The 16,386-nt window shown below is 37.4% G+C and overlaps 1 protein-coding gene across 10 annotated transcripts in view; it reads right to left on the reverse strand.

Moving 5' to 3' along the window:
• The window catches only part of CNTLN (centlein), a 337,157-nt gene extending 321,235 nt beyond the window's left edge, over positions 1-15,922 (reverse strand). For all 10 annotated transcript variants that reach the window (XM_032300118.1, XM_032300117.1, XM_032300115.1 and 7 more), the window contains exons 1-2: positions 15,496-15,922; positions 8,052-8,140 (exon numbers count right to left, since the gene is read on the reverse strand). In XM_032300118.1, coding sequence (XP_032156009.1) covers positions 8,052-8,140; positions 15,496-15,855 — 449 coding nt within the window. In that variant the 5' untranslated portion in view covers positions 15,856-15,922. The remainder of the gene's footprint in view (positions 1-8,051; positions 8,141-15,495) is intronic.
• Positions 15,923-16,386: the final 464 nt, after the last annotated feature.

The following is a 16,386-nucleotide window of genomic DNA, read 5'->3' on the forward strand; positions in this document are numbered from 1 at the left end:
AGAAGTTCTAGTCAGAATAGACCATATGCTCGGCCATAAAACACATCTCAATAAATTTGAATGCAATGGAACAAAATCAAAAATCAAAATCAAAATTGGAAAGCTGAGAAACTCACAAATATGCAGAAATTAAACAACACACTGTAAGCAACAGGTCAAAGAGGACATCACTCTGAGATTAGTGAAAATAAAAACACAAAGTATAAAAACGTATGAAATGTAGCTAAAGCAGTGCTAAGATGGAAGGGTATAGCCATAAATGCCTATATCAAGAAAGTAGAACAGTCTCAAGTCAATAACACTGGAAAAATAAAAGCAAATGAAACCTAAAGCAAGCAGAATGAGGGAAATAATAAAAATTAGAGGAGAAATTAATAAAATAGAGAAAAGAAAAACAGAAGAAAAAAAAATACAGCCAAAAGCTGATTCTTCAAAAAAATCAACAAAATTGACAAACCTTTAGCTAGATTGATCACAAGAAACAGAAGGCTAAAATTATCAGAATCAGAAATAAAAAAGGGGATATTACTACTAATCTTTAAAAAAAAATTTAAGGAATACTATGAACAACTATACCCAGCAAATTAGATATCCTAGAGTAAATGTAAAAATTCTTAGAAAGCCACAAACTACCAAAACTGACTCAAGAAAAAATAGAGAATCTGAATCAACCTTTAAGAAGAAAATGAAAAAGCCCAGTCAAATCAATACTTCAAATTAACTTTCACATCGGGAAAATGCTCTTTTCTCTTTTTTCCTCCTCTTACCCCACCCCTTTCTATACCTTCACCATGCTTCTCATTCTTTAAATAACTGAAATGGTTGGAATCAGAAGTGTTTCAAATTTTGGATTTCAGAATATTTTCATATACATAAATGAGGTATCTTGGGAATGGGAACCAAGCCTAAACGCAAAATTGATTTATGTTTAACATACGTCTTACATAGCCTGAAGATAGTTTTAATCAATACTTAATAATTGTGTGCATAAAACAAAATTTGTGAATATTGATCCCTCAGAAAGCAAAAGTGTCACTATCTCAGCAACCCATGTGAACAACCTGTGGTTGCTTTGCATGGCCATCCTTCCTGAATCTGAATTTATGTACTACTGATATGCAATCATTTTCTTATACTTATTTACATGTAACTACTTAGTAAAAAATATGACATACATGTCTCACATGCTTGGCAAAGACAATTATCATTGTAGCAGACTTTCCTCAGCCTTTATGTTCTCTTTAGGCCTCAAATGACTGGAAGAAGACCACCCACATTGGAGATGGCAGTCCACTTTACTCAGTTCATCAATTTAAATGCTAATCTCTTCCAGAAGCACTGCCGCAGACACATCCAAAACTAATGTTTATCCAAATAACTGGGCATCCCATGGCCCAGTCAAATCAATACTTACAATTAACTTTCACATTGGGGAAATGCTCTTTTCTCTTCTTTCCTCCTCTTACCCCACCCCTTTTTCTCTACCTTCACCACGCTTCAATCTTATCATTCTTTAAATACCTTCTCACTCAGGAAAGTACATGAAATTTTAGTAAAAAGTAATGACATTAGCAAAGGATAATCCTGAAGCCTCTCTAATGGAAAAAGATAAATCATTACTAATATTTGGTACATATTGATTGTTATCAGCAAATATATTAGGCTATAGTTTTGAAACATGGTAAGTCATGACACTAGCTAAAGCATGAGGATTCAGGCCAAATGGTGTCAGAAAAACAGTCTTCTCAAAACATGCTGACTAAGTTGCTCAATGAGCAACACTAACACTCAACCCAGATCCCAATATGTTTTGTTGCATTCTCCTTTCCTTCTTTATTTTCTGTTGAAGAGAGAGTAGGCAGTGTTATTACTAATATTATTTGTTGTAGTATCCACTTCAGCCTCTAGTATCTTTCCACATAGTGTGATATCAGTTCTACATAATTACAAATTTAAATACAACTTTGTACCTAGCAACATTAATTGCTGCTTTACACAATTACATTGCTTCCTAAAGAATTAAGTCCATAGGCTAGTTAATATACAGTGCTTTCAATTCTATTTTATTATTTGAATTATAAATCATTCTGAATATAATTTTTTTTTGAGACAAAGTCTCACTCTGTTGCCAGGCGGGAGTACAGTGGCACTATCTTAGCTCACTACAATCTCTGCCTCCCAGATTCAAGTGATTGTCCTGCTGCAGCCTCCCAAGTAGCTGGGATTACAGGCATGTACCACCACACCCAGCTTATTTTTGTATATTTACTAGAGATGGGGTTTCACCATGTTGGCCAGGATGGTCTCAATCTCCTGACTTCGTGATCTGCCCACCTTGGCCTCCCAAAGTGCTGCGATTACAGGCATGAGCCACTGTACCCAGCCTGAAATAACTTTTATATGCACTGGGAAAGTAAAAAATTTGCATGATTTGCTTTATTGTAATATTTGCTGTATTACAGTGGTCTGGAACTGAAGCTGTAATATCTCCATGGTAAGCCTTGTAAATAGTAGCATCTAAAAAGATTATTTTTGCCAAAATATCAAAAATGAATCTGAATAAGCTTCTAGTTCTAACTACAAGCTTATGGCAACTACAGTGTACAGAGTACTACAATGAGCCAGATTTGGGGAAACTCTACAGAATAAAAAACCCAAGTTATTACAAAAATACACTGCAAAGAAAAAGAAAGACTAATAGAAAGGCAGAAAAGAAAAAAAATGAACATATATATTTAGCAAGTAGACTATGCATGTTTGATCCTCCTAGGAACAAACCAACTTTTCTTTAAAAAGGTACTAGACAATCCGAGAAATGTGAAAACAAGCTGGATATTTCATTATAATAGGGAATAATTATAGAATTCTAAGTATGATGATGATATCAAGGTTTTGTTAAAAGACCCCTTATCTTTTAGAGATAGTCAGTCCTTATTCATGGATTCAGAATTTGTAAACTGGCGTCCTCAATAAAATTTGTTAACATGAAACTCAATAATTGTAGCACTACTGTAGTCATTTGCAGGCACACACAAAGTGGCAAAAAATTTGAGTCACACAACCTACATGTTTCCAACTGATGTCAAATAAGGTGACACTCTGCTTCAGCTCTTATACTATAAACACAAATGTCCTTACCACATTTGTCACACACATTTTGGTACTGGTTTTGATGACTTCACTCCTTCAAATGATCATCAAGCATAGTGCTGAAGTGTTGGCTAGTGTTCCTAACTTGTAAGATGGTTGTGACATGTCTTAAGGAGAAAACAGTGTGTTAAATAAGCTTTGTTCAGGCCATGAGTTATAGTGTTGTTGGTCATTAGTTCAATGTCAATGAATCAACAATATCTGAAGTATCTTTAAATAGAAACACACATAAAATGAGGCTATGTGTTGATCAGTTAACAAAATTTTTGTGATCAGAGGCTCACAGGAACCTAACCCCTTATTTCCTCTAAAAGCAATAGATCAGTGTTAGTTAATTAAGTATTTATAGTGACTATATAGAACATTACTGTTAATAACTAGAATTGTCTGTAAACACTAAAGTAATTGTAGGTAAAATAGCATGATAGCTAGGATTTGCTTCAAAATACATTAGTAGTAGAAGGAAAGAGAGGTTTATAGATGAAATGAGATAGGCTGTGTGTTGATAATTATTCAAGGTGAGTGATGGGTATACATACACGAGCACTGAATAATGTATTCTCTCTTTGCATCTAATTAAAATTTTTCCATAATAAAAAGTAAAGCATATACACACAACACATAGAGTACAATAGTATAATTCTTTAATTAGGCAAGGATTATTCTTTTCATTTCAGGATGTTTAGCAATCTCAGCCTCTGTTCATTAGGTCAGTAGCACAACTGGTTGAAACCAATGATACAGGCAAAACTTTATCTAAAAAGCCATTCATCACAGTATTATTATACTATTTTTAAAAATAATCCTAATGTACAATAAAATTACAGTGGTTAAATATAAATACGTTATATCTAAATAATAGAATACACTGTAACCCTAAAAATGATATAATTCTTTCTGAGATAATGAACTAACAACACAACACTGACAACCCCAAGTCACACCACGTTAAATAAATCCTTATCAGCATGGGAAACAAGAGAAGCAGCCATAAATGAACTATAAATTTCACAAATATCTTAAAAACAGAAGCATAGACTCATAGAGACAAACCAACCAAAGGAAAAAATTAATCCAAAACCTAAATAGAAGTCTACAGTAGAAGATACTGTTTTTCGTGGAAGAGGCCCCAGAAAGGCTATAAGTACCCAATTAGTAAGTACAGGCAGCAGAAGCCCACAGAAATCAAGACAATTAATTAAGAAACCATTTACCAAAAAAGCTGAGCCTCCCACTCATCCATGTTCAGAACAGCTACCTGCAGCATTTGCCATATCAAATGCCCAAAAAAGCTTTCAAAACAACCATTTGCCTGGCAAAGATCCCTACTCTGAATGTTGGGAAAGCAACAGAATTAGAAAAGGGCCTGACAGTTAAAGGACCTAACTCTCATTCACTACATACTTTTCAGGAAAGCCTGTGAATAGGTCTCTCCCCAGGCCTTACAAAAAGCCCATAGGCAATCCCTACATTCAAAGGAGAAACCTTCTGGTAAACAGATATACAAAAAACAAAGCAAGCCCATATGAGCAATATACGTATATAAAGCAATGCAGTGAAGGTTCATCATACATTTGAAGAAAATCAACAGCATCAAAGAGAAAGGTGAGAAAATTTTTTTTTAATTTAAAAAACAGAAAGACTAGGAAGAACAAACAAGTTACCCGACAGAAAACAAAGATAATTCAAGAAACAGAAAATAACTTAAAAATTATAATCAGAAAGATTAAAAAGTTATTCTGTTAAAGGAAGCTGTTTTGGAAAAGGAAAAATCAAGTAAGTAATTTCTTAGAAGTAAAAACTTGATTTCTAAAATTTAAAAATTCAAAAGTGAGACAATCTTCATCCATTTGGGCTACTATAACAAAATACCTTAGATTGGGTAATTCATAAACAACAGAAATGTATTGCTCACAGTTCTGGAGGCTGAAAAGTCCAAGATCAAGGCACCAGCAGATTTGGTGTCTGGTGAGGGGTCTGTTCCTTGTAGATGACACCATCTGTATCCTCGCATGGCAGAAGAAGAGGGAGGCTCCTTAAACCCCTTTATAAGGGCATTAATCCCACTGATGAAGGCAGAGCCCTCATAATGTAATCACTTCCAAAAGGTCTCATCTCTTAATATTATCACATTGGGTATTAGGGGCCAACATATGAATTTTGGGGGGACATCAACATTCAGATCACAGCATAGAACAAACAGAAGAATTCCACTTATTGAAGCAATAAAAATTAGGAAGGCCATTCAGGACCTACAACGAAAGATAAAAAGATGGAAAACATGAGATAACAGAGAAAGAGAAAAGAAGGTTAAATCCGTAAGATCCAACTTCTAAAAGAGTGTTAAAACAAATAATACAATGAAGAAAAAATATGAGAACATTTTCTCAGTCAAAAGAAAATCTTAAGTTTTCAGATGGAAAGGCCCACCAAAGGCTGAGAAAGATAAATTTTCAAAGGGCCCAAATAAACAGATGATGTTCAGATTTTACAATAATAGTGCATCAAAGAGAAAACCCTACACGCTTCAAGCAAGTATCTAGGAAGAAACAAGAATCACACTGATGGGCTCTTTGGTAGCATTATATGCTAGAATTAGATAACAGAATTATGCTTTCAAAAATCCAAGGCAAACTACATGCACATAAAATATTATGTTCAGCTTAAGTGCCAACTAAGCACAGGGCAAAAGAAAGATATTTTCAGTCATATAGGAGTCAGAAAATGTACCATCCTTTCTGAGAAAACAAATACTTGAAAAAATAATCTGACAAAAAAGAAAAGGATGTTTTGGCATCCTAGAAACTGTGGAATAAATTCAGCTGCACAACGAAAAGAAAACCTATGATGACAACTCTAAGTAGGTTTAGAAAGTCATTTGTCCAAATCCATACCATAAGCCAAAGAGAACAAGGAAAATGTCCTCAGCCTAGTATACAAACATCTGACAAAGAACACAGGCATTCTTTATAAGAAAAAGTAAAGAGAAGGACAATGAACATAGACATTCTTTATAAGAAAAAGTAAAGAGAAGGGCAATGAGAAATTCCAAGGGGGAAATGCTGTCCAGGAAGTCCATGGTTTAAAAATTAAACAGACCTAAATGGATCACAATTTGGATAATTAATGGACTATACAGAAAGATAATCTATTTGACCTTGATATTTAGAATATTACTTTTAACAGACATAGGTTGAATACTTGGCATATCATTTGCACTTCTCAATGGATGTGACCATACTACATGGTTCTCTTGGAAATATTTACATAGTCGTAAAATTATAAATGCCAATTATAGTTTCCAATTTCAAAATTAAACTCAAAATCCAAAGTATCTCACAATGTAACCTACAGACATCAAAATTACCTGGAAACACTATTTTAAACTTTATTTTAAACCTAGATCACCCCTAGAGATTCAGTATATCAGGTGAAAGTCCCAGAAATCTTCATTTAATAAATTCTCCAAGTATAACTTGTGCACACTAAATTTTGACTCATAGTTATAAAGCAGTAATCTTGTCAACAAAAGACTTTTGAGTATCTATCTCTAATATGCAGTATGTACATTTATTTATAAATTGTATGTTATATAATATATACTTTGTATATTACATGAAAAATAGACATTGGAAAGGATAAGGAAGATGACCTAACAATAATTTAATATCTGCTTCTGTTTAACCAAGAGGAAAGTAAAAATTATAGATAGGTTTAGAAAGTTTTGAAAAATAACAAAAAGAGGAGAGTATAAAAAATGAATCACAGAAATGATAATTGAAGTCCCACGGCTTCTTTAAAAGGCTTATTCTACTTAAAAAACAGGGAGTCTGAGAATTATTCATTTAATCTCAAAAATGATTGAGGAAATAAGAAGGGTACTTCAACAAAAGACTAAATTCTGATCATTAGAGGAAAAAAATGATTGATGAATTAGACATACAAGCAACATGATAACAAACTGATTATACTATTTTAAGTGTTCATAATAACCAAAGATGGTAAAATTAGACATACTCAGGCATGTATTACAGATTTTTAACAAGTCAAATTCCAGACAACACTGGAATGATCCAGGACTAGAGACTACAAAGGTGAATATAGTTCAAGTAATAAAAAATGATATTCAGATTATATGATCATCATTTTAATTTTTAAAAAAAGAAAAGGAAAAGGTATCCATATGCTTAGCTTCTCATTTAAGAGGTATAATGAAATCCGTGTAACAGGAAAGCAAGTGTTTTAATTGCTGTGCTAAGTGTCATGGGACTACTGTATACCAAATGTTTGATAGGGAGAACCAGCATCATTCCACTGTTTCTAATGACCCAGGAGAGGCCCAATAATCTACAGTTAAATGACTGGGCATCCCCTACAGGATAATATGGAGTGCTAAGTAAAATCCCTCAACCTATTCCTGAACACTTACTCTACACTGGCAAGGTCATCCCAGGTATTCAATTGCATACTGCAATTATCTTAGGGGGAAACTGAGTCACATCTATTAAGTTCCCTATAGAGGCAGTCTACGGAGTAAAAAGTCAAACAACAGGAACTTTGCCAATCTTTAAAGTTGAGCTATAACAGTTCACGACACACACACACACACACACACACACACACACACACACACACACAGAGAGAGTATTAAAGACATAGTTTTATCTCATAGCAACACACTCTCCAAATATGTCAGAATATGAATAGGAAACAGGGCCTACCTTTATTTAGTGAACTGGCACCCTTTATAATAAATCCAACTATTTTAATTTTTGGCTCCACATTTATTTAGAAATGAAATGAATCTCTTTGGGAAATTAATGACAAGTATTAACTTTAATAATGAAGAGAAACAAACTCAACACACCAAATACTCATGAAAAAATAATTTGAGAGCTCACCTTTCCACAACCAAACTGACCACTTGTGTGAGATCTGGGTTTGTCACCTGGAGACGTTTCCACAAAGACCATACAAATTCTTTATCAGCCTTAAAGAAATAAGAGAGACTTCAGATGCATTGCCTTGTAGTGATGGCAAAGATATTACATTAAATTTTAAAATAAAAATAAATTACTTGACCCCTAGTTCTATAACTACATCAATTGATTTTTTTTTAAAGTATGGGGGAAAGCTTTATTTTAAAAAATTTTTACACAGATAATCCACATTCACTTTTACTATTTCTATTACCGATATTTGGGGATGCAACTGTTGAAATGCTAAATATCTAGTTAAATTTGCTCTAAAAGGAAACTTCCCTCCAGCTGCTGCTTCATTTATCAGCTCCCCTTTTAGCAAAGCTTCTTGAAAGAGTTGCCTGGGCCGGGCACAGTGACTCATGCCTGTAATCTCAGTACTTTGGGAGGCCAAAGCAAGAGGATCAACTGAGGTCGGGAGTCTGAGACCAGCCTGGTCGACATGGTGAAATCCCATCTCTACTAAAAATACAAAAGATAGCCAGGCATAGTGGTGCATGCCTGTAATCCTAGCTACTCGGAAGGCTGAGGCAGGAGAATCACTTGAGTCCAGGGGGTGGAGGTTGCCACTGCAAGGTTGCCAAGATCATGATGCCATTGCACTCCACCCTGGGCAACAAGAGAACTCCATTTCCAGAAAAAAAAAACAGACTTGTCGGCAATTACTATGTCCATTTCCTATCTCCTGTTCACTCTATAATGGTTCCCAGTAAGATTTTTCTCCCTACCATTATGCTAAAATCATTTTTCAAGGTCCTCTATATTACCAAATCTAAACAATGGGTAGTTTCAGTCCTTATTACCTAGGTTAGTTGTTATTAACCCTGGCTGACAGGAATCCCTTTTGGGGAGCTTTTAAAAAATAGGGATGAATTAGAGATTCTGATTAATTGGTCTTAGGTTACATCTAAGCATCAGTATGTTTTAAAAGTGTCTCAGGTGAATCAGTGCACTCTAGGTTGTGAGCCACTACCCTAGGTGACCTCATATCAGGCCCATGTTTTTAAATACCAACTCTACACTGAGACTCCCACATTTCTATCTAGAGCCATTTCCTCTACTCTTAGGTCCAGACTTACATCTCCAATTGCATATTCAATAATTCCACTTCAAAGCCTAATAGGTATCTTAAATTAAACTTGTCCAAAATAAAATTATTGGTTCCTTACCCTCTCACAAACCTGCCCTTCTCCCTCCTAGAAATTGATACCACCATCTATTTGTTTATTCAAAGATCTAAAACAGGGGTGTCCAATCTTTTGGCTACCCTAGGTCACATTAGAAGAATTATCTTGGGCCACATATAAAATACACTAACAATAGTTAATGAGCTAAAAAAAATTGCAAAAACAATATCATAATGTTTTAAGAAAGTTTACGAATTTGTGTTAGGCCACATTCAAAGCCAACCTGGGCAGCATGTGGCCCGTGGGCCAGGGGTTAGGTTGATCTAAAACCTAGGAGTCAATCTTGGTTATTCTTTTCTCCTCACACTTCATATCCAAATCATCAATAAACTCTACTGTCCTTATCTACATTATAGGGAAATTCTGACCACTCTCACTACTTCTACCACTATCACCCTATACAAGTCAATTTCATCTCTTGCCTAGCTCTCTATCATGGTCTCACAGCCTTACAACTCAAAACTCTCCAGTAAGTTTCCATCAGATTAGGAAACTAATCCAAACTCTGTGTCAAGATTACAAGACTCCACACGACCTGGCCTATATACACCACCCCAACCTCATCTGTCACTTTCTTCCTTAGTCACAGACTTTCTTACTCTACTTGCTCTACTTGAACCAGGGCCTGTGCACATATGGTATCACCTGTCAAATATTCATATAGATTATTCCCTCACTTTATTCAAGTCTTTGCTTAAATAATATCTCAAGCGAATTCTTCCCTGACTACAACAGCCACCAAACCCCCCCCAAGTCTCTAGCAACCCCTTTTCCCATTTTAATCTTTTTTTCACAACACATTTGATAATCCTGTATGTTCAGTTATTTGGTTTTACTTGTGTGGCAGGTATCTCAACTTCTCTCTGTCTCTATCATTCATTCTCTCTTTTTAGTTACAGAAACAATTTTGTCCAACTAACAGACAGCCTCTCTTGCCTTATAGGTTATGGGACTAAGTTCTGCCAATAAAATATAAGCGTTGTTGGAAACTTAAAGGACATCTTAAAATTAGACTTGTGTCTACCCACTATTAGAAATATTCTTCCCAGTCTGTTGTTGCTTATTTATGATGATTTTTTTGAAAAAGTAAGTTATTAATTTTACATACTCAAATTTATCCACCTTTTCCATTATGGCTTATGGATTTTAAGTACTAGTTAGAAAAGCCTCCTCTATTTCAAGATTAGAAATGTATTTACCCATTTCTTCTTCTGGAATTTTTGTTTTTTTAATATTTTTAGTTGACATTAAAAATGCATATACTTATGGCATACAACATAATGTTTTGATTATATATACATTTTAGAATGGTTAAATAAAGCTAATTAGCATAACCATTACGGCTGGCACAGTGGGTCCCATCTGTAATCCCAGCACTTTGTGAGGCTAAAATGGGAGATCATTTGAGTCCAGGAGTTTGACACTAGCCTGAGCAACACAGTGAGATCCCCATTGCTACAAAAAACTTAAAAATTAGCTAGCTGTAGTGGAATGAGCCTGTAGTCCCAGCTACTCAGGAGGCTGAGGGTAGGAGGATTGCTGAGTCCAGGAGATCAGGCTACAGAGAGCAACGACTGTGCAACTCCACCACAGCCTCAGTGACAGACCAAGACCCTGTCTCAAAAAACAAAGAAAAAAACATAACCATTACCTCATACACTCAACAATTTTTTGTGATAACATTTAAAATCTATTATCTTAGTAATTTTCAAGTACACAGCCTATTGTTATTAACTATACCACCATGCTGTACAGTAAGGCTCATGATATGAAAAAAAGTAAATTCTTTTGTGAACAATGAAATGCTACAAATGGATTGTGGAACTATGTTATGTATGAGTTTTGTGAATTTTTTATTAAATGCTATATTATGTTCAATTTGGATTGTACCTAGAATTAATAAAACTCCTTCATATATAAAAATAAAGTCCTCCCCAAAAAAACACAGAGCTAGTTTCCAAAATGTTCCAAATATTAATACAAGAAAACTATTGTCAATCACTCATATTCTCTTTATATTTTCCCTATCTTCAGGCGCTTAAAGATGTTCTTTTTAAGTAATAAAAATTAAAACCTTGGCCAGATGCAGTAGCTCATGCCTGTAAGGCTGAGATGGAGGAATGGCTTAAGTCCAGAAGTTCGAGACCAACCTAGGCAACACAGGGAGACAGAGGCTCCATCTCTATAAAATATACAAAAATCAGCGTAGCCTGGTGGCACACATCTGTAGTCCCAGCTACTCTGGGGACTGAGGTGGGTGGATCCTTTGAGCCCAGGACGTCAACTATGCAATAACCCATGATTACACCATTGTACTCCAGTTTGGGTAACAGAGGGAGACTGTCACAAATAAAATGAGAACAAAAAATAAAAACCTATTAAGATTACTTATTATATATATATATATTTTTTTTTTTGAGATACAATCTCACTCTGTCACCCAGGCTGGAGTGCAATGGCATGATCTCAGCTTACTACAACATTTGCTTCCCAGGTTCAAGCAACTCTCTGGCCTCAGCCTCTCAAGTAGCTGGGATTACAGGTGCATGCCACCACACCCTGCTAATTTTTATATTTTAATAAAGACAGGGTTTCACCACGTTGGCCAAGCTAGTCTTGAACTCCTGACCTCAGGTGATCTACATGCCTCGGCCTCCCAAAGTACTATCATAAAATTCTTTATTCTCACTATAGAACTTCCAAACAGAATTAAATAATAATTTTTAAAAATTAAAAAATAAAATGGCCGAGTACAGTGGCTCACACCTGTAATCCCAGCACTTTGGGAGGCCAAAGCAGGCAGATCATGAGGTCAGGAGATCGAGACCATCCTGGTCAACATGGCGAAACCCCGCCACTACCAAAATACAAAAAATTAGCCAGGTGTGGTGGCGTGTGCCTATAGTCCCAGCTATTTGGGAGGCTGAGGCAGCGGAATCACTTGAATCTGGGAGGCGGAAGTTGCAATAAACCGAAATTGTGATTGTGCCACTGCACTCCAGCCTGGTGACAGAGCAAAAATCTGTCTCAAAATAATAATGAAATAATGATTCTTACTCCTTTTCACAAAGTATATTAAACTCAGGCTATGAAACAGCTGACTAAATACTAGGTGACTTAGGTCTAAATTTCCTTGGAGGTGGATTGGTTTTCTCTTTCATCAACTGGCACGGAAATAGGTACCATCCACACAAACACAGACACCCAAAATTGCCATTTTTCATTGGCTACCTAGTCTCACGAGAAATAATTTAGTGTTAGCAGTATATTAGGCCCTCAACTGACCTCTGCTGGAGGAATGAACTGAACAAACACTTGAAACTGTTTCCTAAATCTAAACAAATAATTTGGTCATCAGAGCTCAGAGCAAACCATGTCAAGAGTTTACTTACAAAATACGGCACCAAGTAGCCACTTAGTAAATTATTAGCATGAAAAATGATTTCAGAAAAAGACTCGCCAAGGAGAATACAACTACAAACAACTGGAGGAATTAATTATACAGTAAGTTATCAAATTTGTTTTTGTGAATGAAGTTTCAACACACCTAAATTTCTAACATAACATATAACTGGCTGACTTTTCTGATCATACATAATTCCAACATCACCTGCTTCAAAAGTTAGTTTCATCATTAAAGTTGATGAGCTTTAATGATGAAACTAATTTATCTCATATTTCATTTAAATACCCTAAACAATTTTGTTCCTAAAACTGGCTTATAGGTTTAGTAAATATTTTTACCTGGTACCAAAAAATAGCCTTTATAAACACTATATAAACATAGTATTACTCTAGGTAAACAAAACACTTTTTCTCATCTGACTGTATAAATGGTGATAAATGTGCACATACACATGCCCTAGCATCCTTTAACACAAACAGAACACATTTTTGAAGCATATAATCAAAATTAAAAGTGTAGTGGAGTAAGGTTCTAAATTAGTAAAATACCGCATAAATGTCATGGATGCAAAATTACCCTTTGGAACACCCTTGAAAAATTCCTTAGGAAAAAGCTACATTTGGAAGCTAACCTATTTGGAAGCTAACCTACTATACTGAGTAAGTCAAATACAGACAGCTTTTCTTCCGTCATTGAAATTAATCATTTTCTTCAGATAAGCATTATTTACAGTTCACTTGCTAATCTAGGGGCTGTATTTTTTTAAGTTTAATTAGATAATACAATCACATAGAATGGGATGAGATGCTGATATTAAGAGAAACATTTGATTGCTTTCTATTACACGCTGATTCTGAGGCATTCCAGTTATGTAGAATGGTATGGGGAATTACTCAAACTTCACCAAACACATATCATTGAATTCCCGTAAGTTGAATGTGAAAGCAAAACAAATTAAATGAAGCTACTACTTATGACCATGGACTAATTAGCAGTGCTTGTTTTCCCAAACTGAATGTTTCAAGCATTGTTGGGTTCTGAAATTAATTTACATCTGGACAGGATTTTTTTAAAGGAATAGAACTGAAAAACTATCAGCAGACATTGTGAGTGTATGCATTCTTTCTGAAAACACATGTATTTGTGTGTGTGCACTTACTAGGTTGAGATACAAAATTTTCGTGGTGCGAGATACTGCCTACAATTGTATAAGAGTATTAATATTGCAAATTCTAAGAAATCATCATTCTAGGCTATTACAAGCATCTCTGTATTCTTACATTTGCCAAGAGTATTTCGATCATTTTCCTAGTCCATGTTTGGAGCCACATTTGGCTCCATGTAAAAATGTGGTACCATGTTTGGAGCTACAGTCTTAAAAAATATTAAGTATTTGAGGGAAGACGTTCACCGGGCTGTTTCCAACACACTGACTTCCTTAACTAAGTCACTGGTAAAAAGTAAGTATCTTAGCTCATTAGCCAGCTAAAGGCCTAACTATGCAGGGAGCCAGAGGTAGGAGGAAAGAGTGTTGAAAATATCTTAGATTAGTACTCAGAGTATCAAAGGCCTTTATAATGAGTTCACATCTTAAAACTCGCCAAAGGGTGTGGTCTGCACATGACAAATGCTTCAGTTCATTGGCGTCATTTACTCATCTCTTTGTTCCTTACCCAACGAAGAAAAGAAAAATGGGAAAAATGAAAAGAGGGCACCACATAAAATGGCCCAACCTTGTTTAACCAAAGGCATAATCAATTTGAAGATGGTCCAATTTTTACAGCCTTCAGTCAGCAAGGATCTATAAAACGGGCAAAAAAATCCAACAGAACAAACTCTAAGAGAATGAATTTCATGAATCATTTTATTAAACTGATGATACTATTCACAAAGTTACTTTGGTGTTCAGCAGTTCCTAATTGGTTTCTACCTTGAAGACAGAGTGACTTAAAGATACACTGTTGAGCGAGTTCCCAACATCCAATCTCCCAACCCTATCTAAAGGTTCTGGTAAAATCAGAAGAGATGATAGTAAGGATGCAAAACTAAAGGAAAATTCAATCTCTTTGAACATTAATACAGTCAAGTCCATCCTTACAAAAACTCTACAAACAGGAAAGTAATGCTAATGCAATTGATTTAGCAAATGCTTTTCACTGGCAAGACCACATGAAAATGGGATTTCTCACTCAAGGACCGCATTTTTACTACAGTTGGTTAATAAACAAGTACCAACTATTATCTGTTAAGTTCCCAGCTCGGAGACTTTCTAAACGTGACTGGTCTGTGTTTAAAACTTCAGTTTGACTGGGTAAAAACAAAGGCAAGTTTGGGTTTGAAATTTTTAAAACATGCTCCTTCAACAATGGATTTTACTTTAACAAGTGTTTACTTTCCTGTTCATTTCACCTAGTGGATTGCACGCCACTCCTGGGCCCCAGGCAGACATCAGCTACAGTTACCAAGAACTTGGGCTTTGGGGAAAGGGGAGGGGATGCGGCTGAGCGTATCCAAGCCGCCAAAACCAAACCCGGGCTCCGAAGCGAAGCCTGTCTGGCCGCTGTTCAGAAAGGGACACGGCCAGGGGTCGGGGAGCAGGGCACAACCGCGTCCCTCCAGACGCCGGCTGCAGGCGGAGCGGGGTGTGGAACCGCGAGGGAGCGTCGCAGGGCGGGGCTGGGTAGGTCCCAAGGCAGAGGGAGAAGGGAGCGCCTCCCCACGGGTCCCGGTCCCGCTGTGACGGGGAAAGGCCGGCGGCGAGAGTCCTCGATACCTGACACAGGGCCAACTCCTCCTTTAGGCTGCTCAGCTCTTCCTCCAGCAGCTGCGTCCGGGTCACCATCACCTCCTCTACCGAGATGCCCTCTAGCCCCCTGGACCCCATGGGCGCGCTGAGGAGGGGAGCATGAGCCGGAGCTGCCCCCCTAGGCCCTTGCCGGCACCCTGACCCTTCTTCGCCCAGCCAGATTATATCACTTTTGTCTGCGACCACCTCCCGCGCTGCGCCGGCAAGACCCGAGGCCTCGCTGCGCACTGCGTGTACCTCAGCTCCCCGCCCAACACGTGGGGACCTGGGGCCCAACTGTCGCGGTGGGGGCGGAGGAGGCGGTGAAGGAGGCGAACGCGCAGCCATGGCTGCAGCTGCTAACGGGTCAAGTTCCTTCTCAGAAACTCCACCTCCCTTTTCCCAACCAGAAGCCCGGAATGCAGAGCCGCGCATGCGCGAGTCTTTTCCCGCCTTGGCCCGCGGCGTCTCGTGTTCTCTGGCCCTGGCCGGCTTCCCGCTGGCCTTGCGCCCGTCGCGAGCGTTGGGATACGCACGCGCTGTGGCCCGAAAGGGTGAGGCGGGTCCGCCGGGCGAGCCATCCGGACGGGCTGTGCCTGAGTCCTTGGCTAGGATCGCCTAGATTTCCCGCCCACCTGAAGCCCTCTCCGCCCGTTACACCCCACCTCTTAAAGCCTTCCTTGACTAGCCCCCAGCTCCAAATGATCCTTAACTGTGAAATCTCACTTCTTCAAGGCCCCTGCCAACACGTGTGTCACGTTTCATTGACCGCCCTGGAGTGTCAGTTACACGGTTAATCTCGCCAACGCTGTTGTAAGCTCCTTGAGGATCAAGGAATAAGTTTTACACTTAAGTGTTTTCTTCACACCCCTTGGCAAA

The sequence above is a fragment of the Sapajus apella genome, unplaced genomic scaffold (genome assembly GCF_009761245.1).
Source record: "Sapajus apella isolate SASKATOON/1434 unplaced genomic scaffold, GSC_monkey_1.0 scaffold42, whole genome shotgun sequence".
In the NCBI taxonomy this organism is placed as follows: Eukaryota; Metazoa; Chordata; class Mammalia; order Primates; family Cebidae; genus Sapajus; species Sapajus apella.